Below are 26,745 nucleotides of genomic sequence, written 5' to 3' on the forward strand. Positions count from 1 at the left end.
ATCGCTAGATGATGAGAAGGATGTGGATGACAAGAGGAAAGTGGGGTCATCCTCGTCCTCACTGGGGCTCTCGGAGTCGGAGGCAAGCTGGGCGTATGCCTCCTCGGCCAAGAATATCTGGCGGGTCATAGGGGAGTGTGTGTGTGGAAATCTTTATTTAGTGTGCGTGTGTGTGGGGGCAAGGGTGTTCGCGTACTTATCCCTAAAACTAATAGAAAAAAAAAAGTAAAAAAAAATAAAGATTCAAACTCGCTGATCAGCGGTGGGGTGTGCGATGCGCCAACAGTGGCCGGACGCTAAGAGTGCCACCCCAAAAAATGTGTGTGTGTGTGTTGGGGAAGGGGGGCAAGCTGCAGCACCCCTGGGGGGTCTAGGGTCACACAGCTCGATTAGGGTGATGCAACAATTAAACTTTTTTGTTTCCCCTAAACTTTCCCTGAATATCCCTGCCTAACCTAACCTGTCTCTAACCACCTTTTAGTGCCAGGTGGCACCGTGGAGGGTCAGAAGGGGGTGCTGGGCACAGATGGGGGTGCTCGGTCAGGAGATCAGATGCAGGCTCCTCTCTTCTCGCTCCCGGACACAGAAAGGAGGAGGAGAGGAGAGCTGCAGTAACTTAAACCTCCCGCCCGCTTTGCAGCCAACCAGCGCGGCGGTGATCGGAAATACACAGGGCGTACAGGTGCGTCATGTATCCTTAAAGTACCAGGACATCAGGGCGTACCTGTACACCGTGTCCTTAAGAGGTTAAGGTCCCAAATAATAAAGTTCTTGGCTATTATACAGGCAGAAACCATACAGATAGTTTAGTAAGGAGCAATTTAGTAAATGTATTAATGCACATTTGTGCATTAGTTCTCCAGGTCAAAAAAGAGGGCCATTTAAGGATCAAAGAGGGACTTGGCTCCAAAAGAGGGCCACTTGGGAGGCATGTGTGCATGTAACACTTTCACATCCTATAGATATAGAAAATGCCGGTGGAAATATTTGGCTGTGCTGTGGATAGAAATCAGTAGCGTGCACGTTCACAAGGGGCTGCAAAAGAATAGCCACACTGAAAGGGCCAAACCCTTGTGCACAGCGCTGTACTGCCACAGCTATTATAATGTGAGGGGGTTTTCAATAGGGAAACCATTTTAGTGTGTCCGCCAGGCACGCTGTGTGGGGGGGCACACTATCGACCCCCCCTTATGGTTCCCATTTCTGCCTCTAAGCCCCCCTTCCATAATGCTACATAGACCAGCGTTTCGCATTTGCCTCCAAGAAAGTTCCGGTTGCCTATAGCTACTGGGAGGGGGCACGTACGGTGGCATGCGCGTTGACGTCACACTTTCGCGCAGGCGCGCATCTTTCCCGTGCGGCGGCGTGTGACGTCAATTGCGGCGGAGGGTGCTGGATCTCAGGCGGTTGGCTGCATTGCCCGCGTTCGGTGACGGTGAAACGTGAGCAGTTAGAGGTCGAATAGCGAAGCGTTACCCGTTACAGAGCTGTCTATCAGACCCCGACGTCGCCAGAGCCTTTTTGGAGCCGGTACATCATGAGCGTGGAGGCGTACGGGCCCAGCTCGCAGACCCTCACCTTCCTGGACACGGAGGAGGCCGAGCTTCTGGGGGCCGACACTCAGGGCTCGGAGTTCGAGTTCACCGACTTCACTCTGCCCAGCCAGACTCAGGGGCAGACTCAAAGCCAGCTTGACGGGCAGGTATGTGTGGCTGCTTCCGGGATGTGGAGGGAGAGACGGCCGCACCTGCGCGCTCGCCGGCCAGGTGTCATGGGCGCTCTCCTCTGTCGCTGCTTGTCTTACTGCTGCTTCTGGGCACTGTTCACACAGGACGTTTTCTCCTGTCATCACTAAAGAAACTTTTTGGATTTAGAGACTTTTGTGCCATCAGATTGTTTCTGTTGCTTTAGACTGGCCGGATATTGTAATCTGCTGCCCGTCAAAGAGAACAGAAACCTTATGGGCATTAATGTCCTCCCGATGTCTGTCTACTTCAGCCTTGACTTAGTGTGAACACGACCTAAGGGCACTTGCACACAGACTACAGCTACTCCCATCTGCATTCAGTATTTTACTCACTCCTGCTATTCTCAACTGCCAATATGGATGAAAATAGCACATGTTCTATGGTTTGTGAAAAGTCTGCATGGATCTGCCTAAACTTGCCTATGTGGCCCTGTAGAAATGAATGGGTCAGTGTGCTGTCAGCCAAATAATGCTGATGGTACACTGAAGATACGGCCATGTGCGTGAGTCCTAAGGTAAGACGGCTGTCTGATCGTTGGGTTGTCATGGATCCCAATGTGCTTCCCGTGATGTCATCGTCTTCCTTGTACGGTATGGGAGCCTTGCTCTTCTCATCCTGCAGATTATAATAGCTGAGGCTGTGCACCCAGTCTCCCCTTCATCGTGTGACCCGGAAATGATCCTGCAACACCGAGATTTATAGTTGGAGCTGCACTTAAAGGGGTGTTATAGTGACTACAAGTTATCCCCTATGTACTGGATAGGAAATTACAAACTGAAAGGTGGTGTCCACAGGCCTACCAATTTCACCAAATAGGTCCTGTGTGGAGCGGCAGATTGAGCATGGGTCCTGCTTCTCCATTAAAGGGGTTTATGAGATTCTGATATTGATGACCTGTCCTGGGACCCCTGCCGATCAGCTTATTGAGGAGGGTACATCACAGGCACAGCTCAGTCCCAAACAAGTGAATTGGGCTGAGCTGCAATAACGAGCACGGGCGCTAAGCAATGGACAGCACTGTTCTGCGGCCTCCTGGATGTCAGACCCCCGCCAATCAGATACTGATGACCTATCCTGAACACTAGGGATCGGCCGATATTCAGTATTTTGACAGTTATCGGTATCGGCATCTATTTTGCCGATATTCCGATAACGTATGGGGAACACGGATCGCGCTGCTCTCAGCGCTCTGTGTTCCCTCAGCAGCACAGGGGAGAAGGAAGCAGTGTCTCCCTCCCCCTGTGATGCTGCCGCCGCCAATGAGAGGAGAGAAGACAAGAGAAGGGGAGGGGCTGTGGCCACTGCGCCACCAATGATGTTGACTCATTCATTCAAATTGAACAGGAGGCGGGAGCTGGCTGCAGAATCACATAGCCGGTGTTCTGCCAGATCTCAATAGATTGCCGAAAGTCTATAGCGGAAGTCACGTGGTGCGCTGCACAAGCGCACTTCCACGAATCATCCCTGCAGCCTCCATAGAGACGTCTTAAAGTGAGTCATCTCCATTAAAATACAACATCTACATTAACTTGTACCCTCGCCACGCATCGGGCTCTGCCTCGCTACGCTCGGCATTTAGTAAAACTATCTCTATGCCGCCATTGATAGTAAAGAAGGAAATGGATGGTAAAGAAAGAGACTATCCATCTCTTTCTTTACCATCCATTTCCTCCTTTACTATCAATGGCGGCATAGTTAGTTTTACTAAATGCCGAGCGCAGCGAGCGTACAAATTAATGTAGATGCTGTATTTTAATGGAGATGACTGTCACTTTAAGATGTCTCTATACCCTTAAGTGTACGCACGCGCGGTGTGCGAACTACTGCAGTGGAGGCTGCAGGAATGATTCGAGGAAGCGCGCTACGTGACTTCCGCTATAGACTTTCGGCAGAACACCTGCTCCCGACCTCTATGAGCGGTAGCTGCGATCCTCGGTAGTTAACTCCTCAGGTGCTGTGGATCGCAGGTACCGCTCATAGAGGTCGGGAGCCGGCTATGTGATTCTGCAGCCAGCTCCTGCCTCCTGTATATGAATAAATGAGATATTTATGTTCATTGGTGGCGCAGTGCACCCCCCACAAGCCCCCCAGTATTAATCATTGGTGGCGCAGTGCGCCCCCCACCCCCGTATTAAAAACATTGGTGGCGCAGTGCGCCTTCCCACCCAAGCCCCCCCAGTTTTAATCATTGGTGGCAGTGGCCACAGGGTCCCCTCCTCCTCCGATCTGAGCCCCAGCAGTGTAAGCCTGGGGCTCCGATCGGTTACCATGGCAGCCAGGACGCTACTGAAGCCCTGGCTGCCATGGTAAGCTCCATGCTGCTGTGTGCACAAAGCACAGAGCAGCAGGGACAGTGTGAGATCCTATTCACCCTGATAGATATCTATCAGGGTGAATAGGACAAGGGTTCTAGTCCCTAAGGGGGTTAAAAGTTAGTAAAAAAAATAAACACCAAAATATTAAGTATTAAAAAAAAAAAGATTTACAAAAAAAATGATAAATTATCGGCTATCGGCCTGAAAGTTCACAAATTATCGGTATCGGCCTTAAAAAATCAATATCGGTCGATCCCTACTGAACACCACTTCTCCATGGAACTGCTGGACACAGCCCAGCGCTGGGCTGTTCTGCCTGTTCCATAGAGAATGACTGGAGCAGCAGCGGGCGCACATCCTGCCACTTCATTAGGATCTCTGGATCGGTTGGACCCCCCAGTTATCAGCTATCCAGTGTAAAGGGGTTAAACTTGTAGTTAATAGATACTCCTCTAAAAGCATATTTCTACATTCAAATACCCTTTTAGGCTACCTGCACATGGTGCATATTTGTATGCAGAAAATCAACATGAAAACTGCACAGAAATGTACGGTACATGAGTACACTATTGCAGTTTTTGTTACAGATTTTCTGTTATTTTACTTCTATGTCCCCTGGATAGGTTAGTTGGGGGTCTGACACCTGAGCCCCCTACCGATCAGCTGTTTGTGAAGGCAGCAGTGTTCACAGTAGGCCTGTGGTCTTCTCACAGCTTTTCCTAGGCCAGTGGCAATGTTCATGTATCACGTGGCCTAGGAGTAGCTCAGTCCCATAGAAGTGAATGTGGCTGAGCGCAATACCAAGCACAGCCGCTATACACTGTACGGCACTGTGCTCGGTGACAGAAGGCTGAGGTGCCCACAGGAGCTGATCGGCGGGGTTCCTGGGTGTCAGACCCCCATCGATCAGATACTGCAGACCTATCCAGAGGTCCCGTCATCAGCATAACAACCTGGAAACCCCTTTTAACAAACCACTCTACATAAGGTGCAGAATATCAGACAATTAACTGGGAAAACTAGCCAAGAGCCCATGAGAATGATTAAATGTCACATGGTGTGCTGTCTGTCCCATTGAAATGAATGTGATCCATGCTAAAAGTACAGTTGTGTGCATGAGGCCTTGGGCTAAAAAAATCTGCATCAAAACCACATAGAAAAGATTGTGGTTTTGGTGAGTTTTATTAAACTTTTTTTTTTTTTATGGGGTTTTATGTTAACATCCCCACTGAAGTCTAAGGCAAACCACTACAAAAGTTGTGTAATGGCACAAACAATTGATATACTGCACATTTGAAAATCCACACGGTAGGTTAGTTTCTGCATGTCAAATCTCCTTTAGGGCGCTTGCACACGACCGTATGCCGTCCGAGATATATATGGCCCAATGAGCTGGCCATATGTCCCGGAGCAGCACGTCCACGTCGGGCAGCCCTTGGGGCTATTGTCATATGAGTGCGGGACAATAGTCCCGCAGGCGGCCTGTCGTGCAGAGCATCATTGTAATCTATGATGTGCGCTCCCGTGAGCACGATCAATGCCGCTCCGGGACATATGACCCGCTCACAGACCGTATGTCACAGAGGGCATACGGTCGTGTGCAAGCGCCCTTACTTTGCTGCTACTGCGTTATGTTGTATTTTTTCCTCTTGGAAAAAACCTCTGTAATTCACATGGTGTGTGTTGCCCTCACAGTTCATGGTCTAGTAACAGTTACTTTTAAACCCCTTCCCAACATATGACGTAATAGTATGTCATGGTGGAAGGTGCGTTTTCGCATTTTGACGTACTATTACGTCATGGTGATCGGGCGGGCACTGGAGCGGTGCTTGCCCAATCACTACAGGGGCCCAGATTAACCTCTTCTATGCTGCAATCAGCGCTGACCGCGGCATAGAAGGGATTTGCGCTGCTGTGGCGGGGACCCGATGGATGAGAAGGCAGCCCGATGCCTTGCACGGCATCGGGGCCTGCCTTCTGCGGGTGCCCAGGAGATCTAGCCTCAGGCTTGGTCTCCTAGGCAACCTGTTAGGCCACTTTCACACAGGCGAGATTTCCGCGCGGGTGCAATGTGTGAGGTGAACGCATTGCACCCGCACTGAATCCTGCCCCATTCATTTCTATGGGGCTGTGCACATGAGCGCTGATTTTTTACGCATCACTTGTGCGTTGCGTGAAAATCGCAGCATGCTCCTCTTTGTGCGTTTTTCACGTAACGCAGGCCCCATAGAAACGAATGGGGTTGCGTGAAAATCGCAAGCATCCACAAGCAAGTGCAGATGCGGTGCGATTTTCATGCACGGTTGCTAGGAGATGATCGGGACCCGATCATTATTATTTTCCCTTATAACATGGTTATAAGGGAAAATAATAGCATTCTGAATACAGAATGCATAGTACAATAGGGCTGGAAGGGTTAAAAAAATAATAATTTAACTCGCCTTAATCCACTTGTTCGCGCAGCGGGCATCTCTTCTGTTTTGTTCTGTGAGGAATAGGACCTTTGATGACGTCACTACGTTCATCACATGGTCAGTCACATGATCCATCACCATGCCAATGGCAGACTGGGACGAGCCTCCATAGCATCACACTCAATGCTAGGGAGGCTTGATCCCGTCCCCGACTGCCATTGGCTGCTTTACCCCCTCTCCCCCGACACCGAATGTTTTCATCCGTGTGCAGGGAGAAACGGCAGCGGCGGCGCCGGGAGCGCGGTAAGTATATTACCAGTGAGGGGCCTGGCACATATGGGGGATTTTTTTTTAATTGGATAACCTCTTTAATTGGGGCATTTATCAAACCGGTGTAAAGTAGAACTGACTTAGTTGCCCATAGCCACCAGGCGTGTTCTACTGTACACCAGTTTGCTAAATGACCCCATGTATGTGTACATGTGTAGGTATTTGTAGACTGTAGGTAGTCCTGTGGCTTGTACGTGTTTATGGAGGTGTAGATTGTATATTCTATGCATGAGTCTATATATGTACATGTACTGGATGTGAGTTGGTTAGAAGAGTAGATCCAGCAGACGGTATCCATCCATCTGGATATATATATCTAGGGACGGAATACGGAGACTGGTATAAATCTCCCATTTTCAAGAGCGAAATTCCCCCCCCCCCCCCCCCCCCCCCATTATTTTTATTTTAGAAATATGAATAATACATTCTGCAGAGCCTAACATTGCCAGTACAAGCATTATTTTGGCCTGGTAATTGGCCATACAACCTATACAGCAGCATGTAAATCCAGCCTAAGGGATAAAATAATGAATGTCTTCTGTTCTGAAGTGATAAGAAAGTTTGGACCACAGATTGCATGCAGTTTATGGGTAAATATCACATAGTTTATGGTCATGGTTGTACATGGTTCACAACTGTGTTTGAGGCACCGTCGGAACTACCATTGTGTATTTCATCTGAATCTGTCAGCTCCAACCTCCCCAAACTAGAGTAGGCGGTGGATAGTTTGTGACGTAGTAATGTCATTTTTCTCGTCATGCTTGTTTGCACACTGATGCTATGCTCCCACAAACCAGCAGTAAAATGCAGAGAGGGCTCCTCTGAGTCTTCTCCATTATGTGCATGAGCTCAGGCGTCCACTCCATGCATTTTACTGCTGGTTTGTGGGAGCACAACGTCCCATTCACTTCAGTAGGACAGCCCTGTAGTACTTCATTGCGTTCATTATACAGTTAAGGCTACTTTCACACAGGGTTTTGGCTTTCCGTTTGTGAGATCTGTCCAGGCCTCTCACAATCGGTCCATAACGGATCAGTTTTGCCCTAATGCATTCTGAATGGAAAAGGATCCGCTCAGAATGCATCAGTTCAGTCTCCATTCCACTCTGGTGACGGACACCAAAACGCTGCTTGCAGAGTCTGATGAAACTGAGCCAAACGGATCCGTCCTGACACACAATGTAAGTCAATGGGGACGGATCCGTTTTCTATGACACAATAGAAAACGGATCCGTCCTTCATTGACTTTCAAAGGTGTTCAAGAAGGATCCGTCTTGGCTATGTTATAGATAATACAAACGGATCTGTTCTGAACGGAGGCAGACGTTGTATTATCTGAAGGATCCGCACAAAACACGAGTGTGAAAGTAGCCTAAGCAAGTAATGGTAAGACACTAGAGGTAGTTTACCAACAGTCCTTAATCCAGTTTTAGGTGTAGAAAAAAGTTTCAAGACTCAGTTTTGCGACTTTCCTGTCCGACAAAATTTTGTTGCACGTGGAATTTTCCCACTGCCCACCACGCTAGGGAGCCCCAGCAAATTCATCTACACCAGAAAACTGGCATAAATGACGCTTGAAATCGACTCCATCCACCTAATTTATGGCATCCTCCGGCGGTTAGCAAAGACCAGTGTAAAATTTCTGTCTTTGATAAATGACCCCCACTATGTACAGAAAACACCAGAAAGGCTTTATTGTGATGTTTTTTTTTCTTCTAACTTATAAAAATGGCTCCAGAGCCAAATGAATGTGTGTGGGAACACGGAGGGTAGTAAGAGTGGGTCTGCAGCAAGTGTTTCTAGAAACCTGAGACATTGAGAATCTGCACTATACTGTCTGCCACTGCACATGCCACATTTTTGTCAAGATTTAAAAATGTGGCACACCCTAAAATCCATCTATCAATGCATTGCCTGGAATATGGACCACTAAGCCTAATAATATTTGCCCTGAACATGAAGCCTAATAGTAGGCGCCACTTCTTCATCTGTACTTTGAGTTGCCACTCTGGCACTCAAGCTGGGGTTAAACTACAACTCCCAGCATGTTCCGATCACTTTTATGGTATTTCTGAGAACGGCAAAGCAAGTGTGCATGCTGGCATTTATAGTTTCACCAGAGCTGGAGGCTGCTGATTCCCGGTCTGTACAGATCACTTCAGCTGTCATCTCATTTTCATTACATGCATGATTACAATGAAAGAGATCACCTGTATATTGATAATATGGATCCATCATTCACTATTGTCTATGGCCTATGGTGGTTACCGTCCCCATAATCATATTCAGGAAATAGAAAAAATATATATATAAATGTACATGCATATAAAAAGGATGTTTGTCACTGTCTGTAACTTGAAAAAAATATAGGTGACATTTAAAATGCACACAATTATCACAGTGTTGCATGGCATGTCTGGCACATCTATAGTCTTTGTAACTTTTACTTGTCTTACTTTCTTTCAGATTTTTACATAAGGTGTTTTAAATAAAAAATAAATCACATCTTGGCCAACTCCCCCTTTCCAGCCACCCTGTTCTTGGGCAACTCTGAGAGTCCCATACAGAGTAGTAAATGTAAGCTTGTGTCCCAGGACCATTGCACATGTAAAGAGTATGGGCCTATTCACACAACCGGATTATTTGTCCGTGTTATCTGCGTGCACAACATCTAACACACAGGCCCATAGAAGCAAGTGTCGCAGTTCACACCACCTTTTTTTTCTTCACCGAGAAACTCAGAAGGTTCTATTTTGGGACATTTCTTGTGGAAAACAGACCTAGAGACCATTACAGACTGTTCTCGCCAGGTCCATGTCATACGTGGATATACAGATTTCACTGCTGTACTCAAAATGATCCATGTGTTGTTGCCGCAGCACTGACTGTTTTTATCACAGATGAAGCTCTTCCTACCTTACCTCAGATTTGAGGCTAGCCATTGACTATGGAGACCGTGACTATTCTGTGGTAGCGTTGTGGCATTCATAGATGTCAAAACCCTTTCTTCCAAATTTAACGGGGTTCTAAACCTTTTCCTTACTGATGATCCATCCTTCAGAACCTTACCAATCAGGTGTTTGAGAAGGCAGCAGCGCTCACAGTAGCGTTGCAGCCTTCTTACTGTTTTCCATAGGCCAGTGACGTCACGACTATTATCATTGGCCATTCATTGAAGTGAATGGGGCTGAGCCGCGTCCAGGCCAGCGATAATAGTTGTGACGTCACTGGTCCTGCAGGAAACAGTGAGAAGGCTGTGGCAGTACTGTGAGCGCCGCTGCCTTCTCAAACAGCTGATTGGCGGGGGGCCCTGGGTGTTGGACCCCTGCTGATCAGATGCTGATTATCTATCCAGAGGATAGATAATCTTTTAAATAGAGCAACATGTTCCACATCACATTACAAATCAGAGGGTACGTGTACAGACAAAATCGGACATCATAGTAACATCAGCAGCTCCTATTGAAAACCCACAAGAGCTTACAATGAGAAAAGAGAATACAAGGTTCTCTTCTGCCAGTGTTTTGTGACTGCCCTCCTTGGCGCCCAGATTTCATCGCCTTGATTGGCACATCCACCTTAGGGCTCATACAACTAACGTAAGGGTTCCGTGCCCGTATTGCAGACCTCAAATGACGGCTTGCGGAGCGGAGGCTGAACGCCGCCAGACTGATGCATTCTGAGCGGATCCGCGTCCACTCAGAATGCATTAGGGCAGGACAGATGCGTTCGGGGCCGCTTGTGAGCCCCTTCAAACGGAGCTCACAAGCGGACACCCGAAAGCAGGTGAGAAAGTAGCCTTAGTTGGGGGGTGTCCCTGCACAGTCTGACACGGACAGCACTGATTGATCATTAGACCGCACAAGGATCTGTGGCAATTCACTCATAACTTCTTCTAGTAGAGCACTTCATAGTCATAAGAGTGATTCAGAATTGTTCTTCCATGGGGAATGAAAGTAGTTACTAGAACAGACATGTCAGGAGAGGGGACAGGTCCTCTCAGAATTGTCTATGCCTAGCTAGTGTACCTTTCTTAGAGTTTGAAGGTACTACTAGAGGACGACAACTGATGGACTTGCATATCCTGGAGATTCTTGAGAAGCAGGGTAACGCTGAACAGTTTTATAGAGACGCTGTGTACATATTAGGCCTCTTTCACACTTGCGTTGTCCGGATCCGGCGTGTACTCCACTTGCCGGAATTACACTCCGGATCCGGAAAAACGCAAGTGTACTGAAAGCATTTGAAGACGGAACCGTCTTCCAAATGCTTTCAGTGTTACTATGGCACCCAGGACGCTATTAAAGTCCTGGTTGCCATAGTAGGAGCGGGGAGCGGGGGAGCGGTATACTTACAGTCCGTGCGGCTCCCGGGGCGCTCCAGAATGACGTCAGAGCGCCCCATGCGCATGGATGACGTGATCCATGCGATCACGTGATCCATGCGCTTGGGGCGCCCTGACGTCACTCTGGAGCGCCCGGGGAGCCGCACGGACGGTAAGTACACTGCTCCCCCGCTCCCCGCTACACTTACCATGGCTGTCAGGACTTTAGCGTCCCGGCAGCCATGGTAACCACTCTGAAAAAGCTAAATGTCGGCTCCGGCAATGCGCCGAAACGACGTTTAGCTTAAGGCCGGATCCGGATCAATGCCTTCCAATGGGCATTAATTCCGGATCCGGCCTTGCGGCAAGTGTTCCGGATTTTTGGCCGGAGCAAAAAGCGCAGCATGCTGCGGTATTTTCTCCGGCCAACAAACGTTCCGTACCGGAACTGAAGACATCCTGATGCATCCTGAACGGATTACTCTCCATTCAGAATGCATTAGGATAATCCTGATCAGGATTCTTCCGGCATAGAGCCCCGACGACGGAACTCTATGCCGGAAGACAATAACGCAGGTGTGAAAGAGCCCTCAGTGTGGTAGTTGTCTGACCGATTCTTTGACCAGGATATCCAGGTATAAATTGGTACCTGTCATCAGGGTGGATTTGATTTAAATCAAAATGATTTAAATCACGATTTAAATCACTAGTCAGTAAGGCTTGATTTTAAATAGTTTTCTACATAAAGACTAATTCTTGCTGGTATAACTTATAATATGCAAGTAGATGAAGATTTAAACAACTTTTCATATTAGTTTGATTCGGTTGATTCTGCATTCATAGGTTTGTAGAAGTTAGGATTAAGGTATTTTTCTCAACTCTGTTCATGTTATAACATTTTTGCTGTGAAGAAGAGGCATGTGATCTCTGCTGAGTCAAAAGTCAAAAGTAAACCAAGCATCTGTGATAATATCTTGTAGGCAGAGAAACTGCCCAATAATCTTACAAAAACCTCTGGAAGAGCATGACATTGTGAATGGATTAATGGAATTTATTTACCCAAAAAATTACACATATAGAAACATAGAATGTGTCGGCAGATAAGAACCATTCGGCCCATCGAGTCTGCCCAATATACTGAAGACTATGAATAGCCCCTGGCCCTATCTTATATGAAGGATGGCTTTATGCCTATCCCATGCATGCTTAAACTCCTTCACTGTATTTGCAGCTACCACTTCTGCAGGAAGGCTATTCCATGTTTACACTACTCTCTCAGTAAAGTAATATTTCCTGATATTACTTTTAAACCTTTGCCCCTCTAATTTAAAACTATGTCCTCCTTGTAGGAGTTTTTCTTCTTTTAAATATTCTCTCCTCTTTTACCTTTTTGATTCCCTTTATGTATTTAAAAGTTTCTATCATATCCCCTCTGTCTCGTCTTTCTTCCAAGCTATACATGTTAAGGTCCTTTAATCTTTCCTGGTAAGTTTTATCCTGCAATCCATGTACCAGTTTAGTAGCTCTTCTCTGAACTCTCTCCAAAGTATCAATATCCTTCTGGAGATATGGTCTCCAGTACTGCGCACAATACTCCAAATGAGGTCTCACTAGTGCTCTGTAGAGCGGCATGAGCACCTCCCTCTTTCTACTGGTAATGCCTCTCCCTATACACCCAAGCATTCTGCTAGCAGTTCCTGCTGCTCTGTGACATTGTCTGCCTACCTTTAAAGAGGACCTTTCACCTGTATAAACTATATGAACTGAGTATGCTGCCATATAGAGCGGCGCCCGGGGATCTCACTGCACTTACTATTATCCCCGGGCGCCGCTCCGTTCTCCCGTTATAGGCTCCGGTACCTTTGCTTCTTAAGTTATAGTAGGCGGGTCTTCCCTTGTCCTGTGGGCGTCTCCTTCTCCTAGGCTGCAGCTCTGGCCAATCGCAGCGCACAGCTCACAGCCTGGGAGAAAAAAACCTCCCAGGCTTTGAGCTGTGCGCTGCGATTGGCCAGCGCTGCAGCCTAGGCGAAGGAGACGCCCACAGGACAAGGGAAGACACCGCCTACGATAACTTACAGAGCAAAGGTACCGGAGCCTATAACGGGAGAACGGAGCGGCGCCCGGGGATAATAGTAAGTGCAGTGAGATCCCCGGGCGCCGCTCTACATGTCAGCATACTCAGTTACCATAGTTTATACAGGTGAAAGGTCCTCTTTAAGTCTTCTGAAATAATGATCCCTAAATCCCTTTCCTCAGATACTGAGGTTAGGACTGTATCACTGATTTTATATTCTGCTCTTGGGTTTTTACGCCCCAGGTGCATTATCTTGCACTTATCAACATTAAATTTTAGTTGCCAGATTTTTGACCATTCCTCTAGTTTTCCTAAATCCTTTTCCATTTGGTGTATTCCTCCAGGAACATCAACCCTGTTACAAATCTTTGTGTCATCAGACAAAAGACACACCTTACCATCGAGGCCTTCTGCAATATATATTAAACAATATGGGTCCCAGCCAGAACAGATCCCTGAGGTACCCCACTGGTAACAAGACCTTGGTCTGAATATACTCCATTGACTACAACCCTCTGTCTGTCCCTCAGCCACTGCCTAATCCATTCAACAATATGGGAGTCTACGTACAGCCTTATTCTACATAATTAAAAATCTAATCTTTATTTCATGATGGAATAACCTTTGGATGGTAATATATTTTCCTCAAAAAGCATTTTATATAAAAAAAAATCTGATTTAAATCCAAAAAATCTTTTTTTTTTTTTTTTTAAATCATTGGTTTTTATCCACCCTGCCTGTCATGCAGTAGACATGATTGCTTTGTTCTTTGTGAAAGATAACTATTGTGTGTTCTCTTTATTACAAATAAAAGTACTTGCTGTAAAGGTGAAATCCTGTGGCATGTCTTCAGGGCAGCATGCTGTTAGAGTTTGTACAATATGGGATATCTAACAACCGGTCTATATTCCGTCCTCTTATACACCGCTCAAAAAAATAAAGGGAACACTTAAACAACACAATGTAACTCCAAGTCAATCACACTTCTGTGAAATCAAACTGTCCACTTAGGAAGCAACACTGAGTGACAATCAATTTCACATGCTGTTGTGCAAATGGGATAGACAACAGGTGGAAATTATAGGCAATTAGCAAGACACCCCCCAATAAAGGAGTGGTTCTGCAGGTGGTGACCTGACCACTTCTCAGTTCCTATGCTTCCTGGCTGATGTTTTGGTCACTTTTGAATGCTGGCGGTGCTTTCACTCTAGTGGTAGCATGAGACTGAGTCTACAACCCACACAAGTGGCTCAGGTAGTGCAGCTTATCCAGGATGGCACATCAATGCGAGCTGTGGCAAGAAGGTTTGCTGTGTCTGTCAGCGTAGTGTCCAGAGCATGGAGGCACTACCAGGAGACAGGCCAGTACATCAGGAGATGTGGAGGAGGCCGTAGGAGGGCATCAACCCAGCAGCAGGACCGCTACCTCCGCCTTTGTGCAAGGAGGAACAGGAGGAGCACTGCCAGAGCCCTGCAAAATGATCTCCAGCAGGCCACAAATGTGCATGTGTCTGCTCAAACGGTCAGAAACAGACTCCATGAGGGTGATATGAGGGCCCGACGTCCACAGGTGGGGGTTGTGCTTACAGCCCAACACCGTGCAGGACGTTTGGCATTTGCCAGAAAACACCAAGATTGGCAAATTCGCCACTGGCGCCCTGTGCTCTTCACAGATGAAAGCAGGTTCACACTGAGCACATGTGACAGACGTGACAGAGTCTGGATACGCCGTGGAGAACGTTCTGCTGCCTGCAACATCCTCCAGCATGACCGGTTTGGCATTAGGTCAGTAATGGTGTGGGGTGGCATTTCTTTGGAGGGCCGCACAGCCCTCCATATGCTCGCCAGAGGTAGCCTGACTGCCATTAGGTACCGAGATGAGATCCTCAGACCCCTTGTGAGACCATATGCTGGTGCGGTTGGCCCTGGGTTCCTCCTAATGCAAGACAATGCTAGACCTTATGTGGCTGGAGTGTGTCAGCAGTTCCTGCAAGACGAAGGCATTGATGCTATGGACTGGCCTGCCTGTTCCCCAGACCTGAATCCAATTGAGCACATCTGGGACATCACGTCTCGCTCTATCCACCAACGTCACGTTGCACCACAGACTGTCCAGGAGTTGGCAGATGCTTTAGTCCAGGTCTGGGAGGAGATCCCTCAGGAGACCGTCCGCCACCTCATCAGGAGCATGCACAGGCGTTGTAGGGAGGTCATACAGGCACGTGGAGGCCACACACACTACTGAGCCTCGTTTTGACTTGTTTTAAGGACATTACATCAAAGTTGTATCAGCCTGTAGTGTGTTTTTCCACTTTAATTTTGAGGGTGACTACGAATCCAGACCTCCATGGGTTAAAAAATTTGATTTCCATTTTTTTTTATTTTTGTGTGATTTTGTTGTCAGCACATTCAACTATGTAAAGAACAAAGTATTTCAGAAGAATATTTAATTAATTCAGATCTAGGATGTGTTATTTTTGTGTTCCCTTTATTTTTTTGAGCAGTGTATAAAGCTATTCCAGGTCTCTTGGGTCCCAATCCCCTGTACTCCAGGGTTGATTTATGTTAAAATAAACGGGATAGTTCTTTAAAGGGGTTCTGCAGTTTGTTTAAACTGATGATCTATCCTCTGGATAGATCATCAGCTTCTGATCGGCGGAGGTCCCACACCCGGGACCCCTGCCGATCAGCTGTTTGAGAAGGCAGCGGCGCTCCTTACTGATGATCGATCGTGGTGATGGATCATGCGACGGACCGTGCGATGAGCGTAGTGACATCATCAAAGGTCCTATTCCTCACAGAACAAGACAGAAGTAATGCCGGCTGCGCGAACAAGTGGATTAAGGTGAGTTAAATTATTATTATTATTAAAATAATTTTTTAACCCCTCCAGCCCTAATGTACTATGCATTCTGTATTCAGAATGCTATTATTTTCCATTATAACCATGTTATAAGGGAAAATAATACAATCTACACAACCTTGAACCCAAACCTGAACTTCTGTGAAGAAGTTCGGGTCTGGGTACCACATTGAGTTTTTTATCACACGCGTGCAAAACGCATTGCACCCGCGCAATAAAAACTCAACAACGGAACGCAATCGCAGTCAAAACGGACTGCAGTTGGGTACCTACTCGCACGGGTTTGCCGCAACGCATCCGGACCTTATACGCACACGCTCGTGTGAAAGAGGCTTTAAACATCATTTTTTTTGTTTAAAAAATGCTGGTATTGTGTAAAACTTAAGTAAATTAAAAAATGTAGACATATTGGGTATCGCTGCGTCCGTAAGAACCTGCTCTATAAAAATATCACATGACCTAACCCCTCAGGTGAACACAGTAAAAAAATAATATAAAAACAGTAAAAAAAAAAAAAAGCAGAGTGTCATATTTGGTATTGTCGCATCCATGACAACCTGCTCTATAAAAAATACCACATAATCTAACCTGTCAGATGAATGTTGTAAATAACAAAAAATTAAAACGGTGCCAAAACAGCTATTTCTTGTTATTTTGCCTCACAAAGTGTAATATAGAGCAACCAAAAATCATATGTACCCTAAAATAGTACCAACAAAACTGCCACCTTCTCCTGTAGTTTCCAAAATGGGGTCACTTTTTTTGAGTTTCTACTCTTGGGGTGCATCAGGGGGGCTTCAAATGGGACATGGTGTCAAAAAAACTGTCAAGCAAAATATGCCTTCCAAAAACCGTATGGCGTTCCTTTCCTTCTGCGCCCTGCCATGTGCCCGTACAGCAGTTTACGACCACATATGGGGTGTTTCTGTAAACTACAGAATCGGGGCCATAAATATTGAGTTTTGTTTGGCTGTTAACCCTTGCTTTGTAACTGGAAAAAATTGATTTAAATGGAAAATCTGCCAAAAAGTGAAATTTTGAAATTTTATCTCTATTTTCCTTTAATTCTTGTGGAACACCTAAAGGGTTAACAAAGTTTGTAAAATCAGTTTTTTGAATACCTTGAGGGGTGTAGTTTCTAGAATGGGGCAATTTTTGGGTGGTTTCTAATATGTAAGCCTCACAAAGTGACTTCAGACCTGAACTGGTCCTGAAAAAGTGGGTTTTAGAAATTTTCTGAAAAATTTCAAGATTTGCTTCTAAACTTCTAAGCCTTTTAACGTCCCCAAAAAAATTAAATGGCATTCACAAAATGATCCAAACATGAAGTAGACCTATGGGGAATGTAAAGTAATAACTAGTTTTGCAGTTACTACCCATTATAAAAGTAGAGAAATAAAAATTTGGAAATTTGCTAATTATTTTTCAAATTTTTAGTAAATTTGGAATTTAAAAAAATGATAAAAATTTTTGACTCAATTTTACCAGTGTCATGAAGTACAATATGTGACGAGAAAACAATATCAGAATGGCCTGGATAAGTAAAAGCGTTTTAACCACCTCAGCCCCCAGTGCTTAAACACCCTGAAAGACCAGGCCACTTTTTACACTTCTGACCTACACTACTTTCACCGTTTATTGCTCGGTCATGCAACTTACCACCCAAATGAATTTTACCTCCTTTTCTTCTCACTAATAGAGCTTTCTTTTGGTGGTATTTCATTGCTGCTGACATTTTTACTTTTTTGGTTATTAATCGAAATTTAACGATTTTTTTTGCAAAAAAATGACATTTTTCACTTTCAGTTGTCAAATTTTGCAGAAAAAACGAGATCCATATATAAATTTTACTCTAAATTTATTGTTCTACATGTCTTTGTAAAAAAAAAAATGGTTTGGGTAAAAGTTATAGCGTTTACAAACTATGGTACAAAAATGTGAATTTCCGCTTTTTGAAGCAGCTCTGACTTTCTGAGCACCTGTCATGTTTCTACAATGCACAGACAGTACAAACACCCCACAAATGACCCCATTTTGGAAAGTACACACCCTAAGGTATTCGCTGATGGGCATAGTGAGTTCATAGAACTTTTTATTTTTTGTCACAAGTTAGCGGAAAATGATTTTTTTTTTTTTTTCTTACAAAGTCTCATATTCCACTAACTTGTGACAAAAAATAAAAAGTTCTATGAACTCACTATGCCCATCACGAAATACCTTGGGGTCTCTTCTTTCCAAAATGGGGTCACTTGTGGGGTAGTTATACTGCCCTGGCATTCTAGGGGCCCAAATGTGTGGTAAGGAGTTTGAAATCAAATTCTGTAAAAAATGACGAGTGAAATCCGAAAGGTGCTCTTTGGAATATGGGCCCCTTTGCCCACCTAGGCTGCAAAAAAGTGTCACACATCTGGTATCTCTGTATTCAGGAGAAGTTGAGGAATGTGTTTTGGGGTGTCTTTTTACATATAACCATGCTGGGTGAGATAAATATCTTGGTCAAATGCCAAACTTTGTATAAAAAAATTGAAAATACCAGATGTGTGACACTTTTTTGCAGCCTAGGTGGGCAAAGGGGCCCATATTCCAAAGAGCACCTTTCGGATTTCACAGGTCATTTTTTACAGAATTTGATTTCAAACTCCTTACCACACATTTGGGCCCCTAGAATGCCAGGGCAGTATAACTACCCCACAAGTGACCCCATTTTGGAAAGAGACCCCAAGGTATTCGCTGATGGGCATAGTGAGTTCATGGAAGTTTTTATTTTTTGTCACAAGTTAGTGGAATATGAGACTTTGTATGAAAAAAAAAAAATAAAAAAAAAAAATCATCAATTTCCACTAACTTGTGACAAAAAAAAATTCTAGGAACTCGCCATGCCCCTCACGGAATACCTTGGGGTGTCTTCTTTCCAAAATGGGGTCACTTGTGGGGTAGTTATACTGCCCTGGCATTTTCCAGGGGCCCTAATGTGTGGTAAGTAGGTTAATGACCTGTGAAATCCGAAAGGTGCTCTTTGGAATGTGGGCCCCTTTGCCCACCTAGGCTGCAAAAAAGTGTCACACATCTGGTATCTCTGTATTCAGGAGAAGTTGAGGAATGTGTTTTGGGGTGTCATTTTACATATACCCATGCTGGGTGAGAGAAATATCTTGGCAAAAGACAACTTTTCCCATTTTTTTTATACAAAGTTGGCATTTGACCAAGATATTTATCTCACCCAGCATGGGTATATGTAAAAAGACACCCCAAAACACATTCCTCAACTTCTCCTGAATACAGAGATACCAGATGTGTGACACTTTTTTGCAGCCTAGGTGGGCAAAGGTGCCCAAATTCCTTTTAGGAGGGCATTTTTAGACATTTGGATACCAGACTTCTTCTCACGCTTTGGGGCCCCTAAAATGCCAGGGCAGTATAAATACCCCACATGTGACCCCATTTTGGAAAGAAGACACCCCAAGGTATTCAATGAGGGGCATGGCGAGTTCATTGAAAAAAAAATTTTTTGGCACAAGTTAGCGGAAATTGATTTTTTTGATTTTGTTCTCACAAAGTCTCCCTTTCCGCTAACTTGGGACAAAAATTTCAATCTTTCATGGACTCAATATGCCCCTCAGCGAATACCTTGGGGTGTCTTCTTTCCAAAATGGTGTTATTTGTGGGGTGTTTGTACTGCCCTGGCATTTGAGGATCTCCGCAATTATTACATGTATGCCCAGCATTAGGAGTTTCTGCTATTCTCCTTATATTGAGCATACGGGTAATGAGATTTTTTTTTTCCGTTCAGCCTCTGGGCTGAAAGAAAAAAATGAACGGCACAGATTTCTTCATTCGCATCGATCAATGTGGATGAAAAAATCTCTGCCAAAAAAAGAAAAAGGAGGGGAAAGGCGTCTGCCAGGACATAGGAGCTCCGCCCAACATCCATACCCACTTCAGCTCGTATGCCCTGGCAAACCAGATTTCTCCATTCACATCAATCGATGTGGATGAATAAATCATTGCCGGGATTTTTTTTTATATATATACAAAGTGTTTGCCAAAGTATATGAACACCGCCACCTCCTCAGCTCATATGCCTCGGCAAACATATCTTTTACTGCAGAGGAGAAATCTCGTCTTGCAGCGCCGCATACACCGACTTGCGTGTAATCTGACAGCAGCGCAATGCTTCTGTCCGAATGCACATCAGTGCTGCAGCTAGTCGATCGGTTGGTCCACCTGGAAGGTAAAAAAAACAAAACAAAAAAGAAAAAACCAGGCCGCAAAGCAATAACTTTATTAACTTTAGAACAGAACATATTAACTTTTTTAACTTTTTTACTTACCGGTAATTTTTTTTTGTTTAGTTTTTTTTACCTTTATAGAACAAACCTCTCCTTCCCCATGGGACAATGTGCAAAGCGCAAATCGCCCAAAGATGTGGCAAAGTACGTTATGCACTTTATCCCAGGTGAAAGGAGAGGTTTGCAGCAGCTGAGAGTAAAAGGGCCCTAATAGCCCTGTGTGCCTGTCCTGTGAGATGCAATCCCTATGCTAGGTGTACCTGTGTGTGGTACTTCCGGAAACACTCACCAAAGCATAGGGCAGGGTGGTCAGGACAGTCAGGACAGAAATAGCGGGTGTCACGCCTTATTCCACTCCTGCTACAGACACGACATCTTTTTCGGGGTGACGGTTGGGTTGAGGTACCAGGAACGACACTGGGGAAATGTCGCTCGTGTAGACGGCTAACTACACTGGTGGATGGGGCCACGGAACCTCCTGGGTAAAGGAGGTTCTCGATGATCTCTTCCTGGAATTTGAGGAAAGATCGTGTTCTCCCAGCCTTACTGTAGAGAACAAAACTATTGTACAGCGCCAATTGAATTAAATATACAGACACCTTCTTATACCAGCGTCTGGTTCTGCGGGAAACTAAATACGGAGACAACATCTGGTCATTGAAGTCCACCCCTCCCATGAGCGCATTATAGTCGTGGACACAGAGGGGCTTTTCAATGACACGGGTTGCTCGCTCAATTTGGATTGTCGTGTCTGCGTGAATGGAGGAGAGCATGTAAACGTCACGCTTGTCTCTCCATTTCACCGCGAGCAGTTCTTCGTTACACAAGGCAGCCCTCTCCCCCCTTGCAAGACGGGTGGTTACAAGCCGTTGGGGGAAGCCCACGCTACTAGTTCGCACGGTGCCACAGGCGCAAATCCGTTCTAGAAACAAATGCCTAAAGAGGGCCACACTTGTGTAAAAATTGTCCACATAAAGATGGTACCCCTTGCCGAATAAGGGTGACACCAAGTCCCAGACTGTCTTCCCACTGCTCCCCAGGTAGTCAGGGCAACCGACCGGCTCCAGGGTCTGATCTTTTCCCTCATAGATCCGAAATTTGTGGGTATAGCCTGTGGCCCTTTCACAGAGCTTATACAATTTGACCCCATACCGGGCACGCTTGCTTGGGATGTACTGTTTGAAGCCAAGGCGCCCGGTAAAATGTATTAGGGACTCGTCTACGCAGATGTTTTGCTCGGGGGTATACAAATCTGCAAATTTCTGGTTGAAATGGTCTATGAGGGGCCGAATTTTGTGGAGCCGGTCAAAAGCTGGGTGGCCTCTGGGACGGGAGGTGGTGTTGTCGCTAAAATGCAGGAAACGGAGGATGGCCTCAAATCGTGCCCTGGACATAGCAGCAGAGAACATGGGCATGTGATGAATCGGGTGCGTTGACCAATATGACCGCAATTCATGCTTTTTTGTCAGGCCCATGTTGAGGAGAAGGCCCAAAAAAATTTTAAGTTCGGAAACTTGGACTGGTTTCCACTGGAAAGGCTGGGCATAAAAGCTTCCCGGGTTGGCGGATATAAATTGTGTGGCATACCGGTTTGTCTCTGCCACGACTAAGTCCAAGAGCTCCGCAGTCAAGAACAGCTCAAAAAATCCCAGGGCCGAACTGATTTGAGCTGTCTCAACCCGAACTCCAGACTGGGCGGTGAAAGGGGGAACTACAGGTGCGGCTGAAGTTGGTGACTGCCAATCAGGGTTTGCCAGCACCTCAGGGATTCTAGGGGCTCTACGGGCCTGTCTGTGCGGTGGCTGCGACGGGGTAACTATTGCACGTGCCACCGTGCCAGCTTCTACTGCCCTTCTGGTGCTCGCCACGTCACCATGTTGTACGGCAGTGCTGGTACTAGGTCCAGGGAGGGCTGCGCTGCTGGTGTATGCCTCACCACGTGATCCGGCAGCGACAGCCCCACTCTGCTGCTCTTGAAACGGATCCTGCATAACCTGTGGTCTAGCGACACGGGGCCGGGTACGCTTGGTGCTGCCAGGGACCTCAACCTCCTCGTCCGAACTTTGGGTCAGAGAGCCACTGCTTTCTACAGGTTCATATTCTGACCTGCTAGATTCGTCAGATGAGGGTTCCCACTCCTCATCCGCCTGGGTCAGAATCCTGTAGGCCTCTTCAGAAGAATACCCCCTGTTTGACATTTGGACTACTAAATTTAGGGGTATTCCCTGAGACTACCCAAGAAAAAAAGCAAGCCTGTCTTACAAAGGGGAGGCTAGCGAAGTACCGGAGGCCGCTGCGGTTGATAAAAAAATATCAAAACTGATTTTTTTTATCGCTGCAGTGCGTGTAAAATTAATGTGCAGTGATCAAAAAATATATATTTTTTGTCACTGCGGTGGGGCGGGCGTGGGTGAACGCACGTGTGGGCGACCGATCAGGCCTGATCGGGCAAACACTGCGTTTTGGGTGGAGGGCGAACTAAAGTGACACTAATACTATTATAGATCTGACCGTGATCAGTTTTGATCACTTACAGATACTATAAAAGTACAAATGCTGATTAGCGATACGCTATTCGGCGAATAAAAGTGACTGCGGTGCGGTGGGCTGGGCGCTAACTACCTAACCAAGGGGCCTAAACTATCCCTAAAACCTAACAGCCAATACCAGTGAAAAAAAAAAGTGACAGTTTACACTGATCACTTTTTTTCCTTTCACTAGTCATTGACAGGGGCGATCAAAGGGGTGATCAAAGGGTTAATTGGGGTGCAGGGGGGTGATTTGGGGCTAAGGTGTAGTGTTTGGTGTACTCGCAGTTCAGTCTGCTCCTGTGCTGGATCCAACCGACGAAAAGGACCAGCACAGGAGCAGACAAGCCATATAACAGATCATATTTACTAATATGATCTGTTATATGACTTTTGATTGGATTTTTTGAAAATCGCCAGCCTGCCAGCCAATGATCGTTGCTGGCAGGCTGGTGACGAACTTGTTCTTTGAATTTTGCCGGCCCGCGATGCGCATGCGCGGGCCGGCTTTGGGCGAAATCTCGCGTCTCGCGAGATGACACGTATATGCGTGATTGTGCGCAGCGCTGCCACCTCCGGAACGCGAATCTGCGTACAGCGGTCCGGAGGTGGTTAAAGTTATTACCACATAAAGTGACACATGTCAGATTTGCCAAAAATGGCCTGGTCCCTAAGGTGAAAAATGGCCCGTTCCTTAAGGGGTTAAACAAACTGCAGAAGCCCTTTAAAGAACTGTCCCGTTTATTTTCACATAAATCAACTCAAAAATGGTTTTTATTATGTTTTACTTTTATAAAAATGCCTTTGGGGGAAAAAAATGTACAGAGCTCTGTGTGGGCTTGTTTTTTGCAGGGCTAACTAAATTTTATTGGTACCATTTTGGAGTATGAACAACTTTTTGATCACTTATTTAATATTTTTGGGGGGCAAAAATGGTGAGTTATACAATTTTTTATTTTTTTTTCTGTTTTGATAAATAATGCCCGATAGGCGACTTGGACTTCTGGTCACTTTACCCATAGAATGCAATAGACTATAATAACAGTGTATGGGATTCTGATAGCTAGCTTCTGGCACGGCTTTTCAAGCAATAAAGGCCACTTTTAGACTGCCCGATATCGGGCAGATTATCGCTAACAAGCGTTTGTAGGAACACCCCTTACCGATCTGCCAGTGTAAAGATGCTGCCAATTACCCGATGAACGAGCAAAACATTCGTTCTTTGGGTAATAGGATTGTTGGAGCGTTCACCTAAATCATCGTTGTGTAAACGCCCTCTGCTACCCAGAAACAATGGTTCTGTTTGGGGCCGAGTGATGGCATTCGTGATGGCTCCTCCCCATACTTCCCCGGTCACTACTAGCAGGTGCCTGCTGTATAAGGCCTCATGCACACGACCGTTGTGTGCATCCGTGGCCGTTGTGCCGTTTTCCGTTTTTTTTCGCGGACCCATTGACTTTCAATGGGTCCGTGGAAAAAAACGGAAAATGCACCGTTTGGCAGCCGCATCCGTGAGCCGTGTTTCCTGGCCGTGAAAAAAATATGACCTGTCCTATTTTTTTCACGGCCAACGGTTCACGGACCCATTCAAGTCAATGGGTCCGTGAAAGAACACGGATGCACACAAGATTGGCATCCGTGTCCGTGATCCGTGGCCGTAGGTTAGTTTTTATACAGACGGATCCGAAGATCCGTCTGCATAAAAGCTTTTTCAAAGCTGAGTTTTCACTTCGTGAAAACTCAGAACCGACAGTATATTCTAACACAGAAGCGTTCCCATGGTGATGGGGACGCTTCTAGTTAGAATACACTACAAACTGTGTACAAGACTGCCCCCTGCTGCCTGGCAGCATCCGATCTCTTACAGGGGGCCGTGATCAGCACAATTAACCCCTTCAGGTGCGGCACCTGAAGGGGTTAATTGTGCTGATCACGGCCCCCTGTAAGAGATCAGGGCTGCCAGGCAGCAGGGGGCAGACCCTCCCCCCCTCCCCAGTTTGAATATCATTGGTGGCCAGTGCGCCCCCCCCCCCCCCTCCCTCTATTGTAATAATTCGTTGGTGGCACAGACCTGTCTCCCTCCCTCTATTGTAATAATTCGTTGGTGGCACAGTGTGCGCCCCCCATCGGCCCCCCCTCCCTCTATAGCATTAACAACATTGGTGGCCAGTGTGCGGCCTCCCATCTCCCCCCCCCCCCCCCCCCCATCATTGGTGGCAGCGGAATTCCGATCGGAGTCCCAGTTTAATCGCTGGGGCTCCGATCGGTAACCATGGCAACCGGGACGCTACTACAGTCCTGGTTGCCATGGTTACTTAGCAATAGTACAATAGTAGAAGATTCATACTTACCTGCTGCTGCGATGTTCGTGTCCGGCCGGGAGCTCCACCTACTGGTAAGTGACAGGTCTGTGCGGCGCATTGCTAAATGAACTGTCACTTACTAGTAGGAGGAGCTCCCGCCCGGACACGAACATCGCAGCTCCCAGGTAAGTATGAATCTTTTACTATTGTACTATTGCTAGTAACCCGCTGCCACCAATGATCGGGGGGGGGGGGGGGGAGATGGGAGGCCGCACACTGGCCACCAATGTTGTTAATGCTATAGAGGGAGGGGGGGCCAATGGGGGGCGCACACTGTGCCACCAACGATTTATTACAATAGAGGGAGGAGGGGGGGGGGGGCGCACACTGTGCCACCAACGAATTATTACAATAGAGGGAGGAAAGGGGGGGCACACTGTGCCACCAACGATTTATTACAATAGAGGGAGGAAGGGGGGGGGGGGGCGCACACTGTGCCACCAACAAATTATTACAATAGAGGGAGGAAGGGGGGGGGGGGCACACTGTGCCACCAACGAATTATTACAATAGAGGGAGGAAGGGGGGGGGGGGGCCGCACTGGCCACCAATGATATTCAAACTGGGGAGGGGGGGGGGGGGTCTGCCCCCTGCTGCCTGGCAGCCCTGATCTCTTACAGGGGGATATGATAGTACAATTAACCCCTTCAGGTGCGGCACCTGAGGGGTTAATTGTGCTGATCACGGCCCCCTGTAAGAGATCGGATGCTGCTAGGCAGCAGGGGGCAGTCATGTACACAGTTTGTAGTATATTCTAACTAGAAGCGTCCCCATCACCATGGGAACGCCTCTGTGTTAGAATATACTGTCGGAAATGAGGTTTCACGATCTAACTCATATCCGACAGTATATTCTAACATAGAGGCGTTCCCATGGTGATGGGGACGCTTCAAGTTAAAATATACCATCGGATTGGAGAAAACTCCGATCTGATGGTATAAAAGGGACTCCAGACTTTACATTGAAAGTCAATGGGGACGGATCCGTTTGAAATGGCACCATATTGTGTCAACGTCAAACGGATCCGTCCCCATTGACTTGCATTGTAATTCAGGACGGATCCGTTTGGCTCCACACGGCCAGGCGGACACCAAAACGACTTTTTTTTTCATGTCCGTGGATCCTCCAAAAATCAAGGAAGACCCACGGACGAAAAAACGGTCACGGATCACGGTAAAACGGAACCCCGTTTTGCGGACCGCAAAAAAATACGGTCGTGTGCATGAGGCCTAATACAGCTATGCAGCAGAGCAAAGTGCAAGGAAGGCCTAGTATTGTAGCCAGGCAATTGTGTATAGGGAGGGGAGAGTCAGCCAGGGCCAGATAGGTGTTTGCACTGACCAGAACAGAGTGTAATGAGGTAGGAGAACATACAATAGTCTGCATGGAGAGGAAGGAATAACACGCTAGCAGCATTAGTATCTTGAGGAGATCAGCAGAAGAGGAGTAAAGTCTAGGTTGACATTTGCTAAGGGCAGCAGAGGGAACACTTTAGAAAC

At 46.5% G+C, this 26,745-nt stretch overlaps 1 protein-coding gene across 2 annotated transcripts in view; it reads left to right on the forward strand.

Annotated features, from left to right (window-relative positions):
* The first annotated feature begins 1,345 nt into the window (after positions 1-1,345).
* UPF1 (UPF1 RNA helicase and ATPase) overlaps positions 1,346-26,745 on the forward strand; it is a 119,377-nt gene continuing 93,977 nt past the window's right edge. For both annotated transcript variants that reach the window (XM_040417665.1, XM_040417666.1), the window contains exon 1: positions 1,346-1,702. In XM_040417665.1, coding sequence (XP_040273599.1) covers positions 1,538-1,702 — 165 coding nt within the window. In that variant the 5' untranslated portion in view covers positions 1,346-1,537. The remainder of the gene's footprint in view (positions 1,703-26,745) is intronic.

Source organism: Bufo bufo, chromosome 2 (assembly GCF_905171765.1).
Source record: "Bufo bufo chromosome 2, aBufBuf1.1, whole genome shotgun sequence".
Taxonomy (NCBI): Eukaryota; Metazoa; Chordata; class Amphibia; order Anura; family Bufonidae; genus Bufo; species Bufo bufo.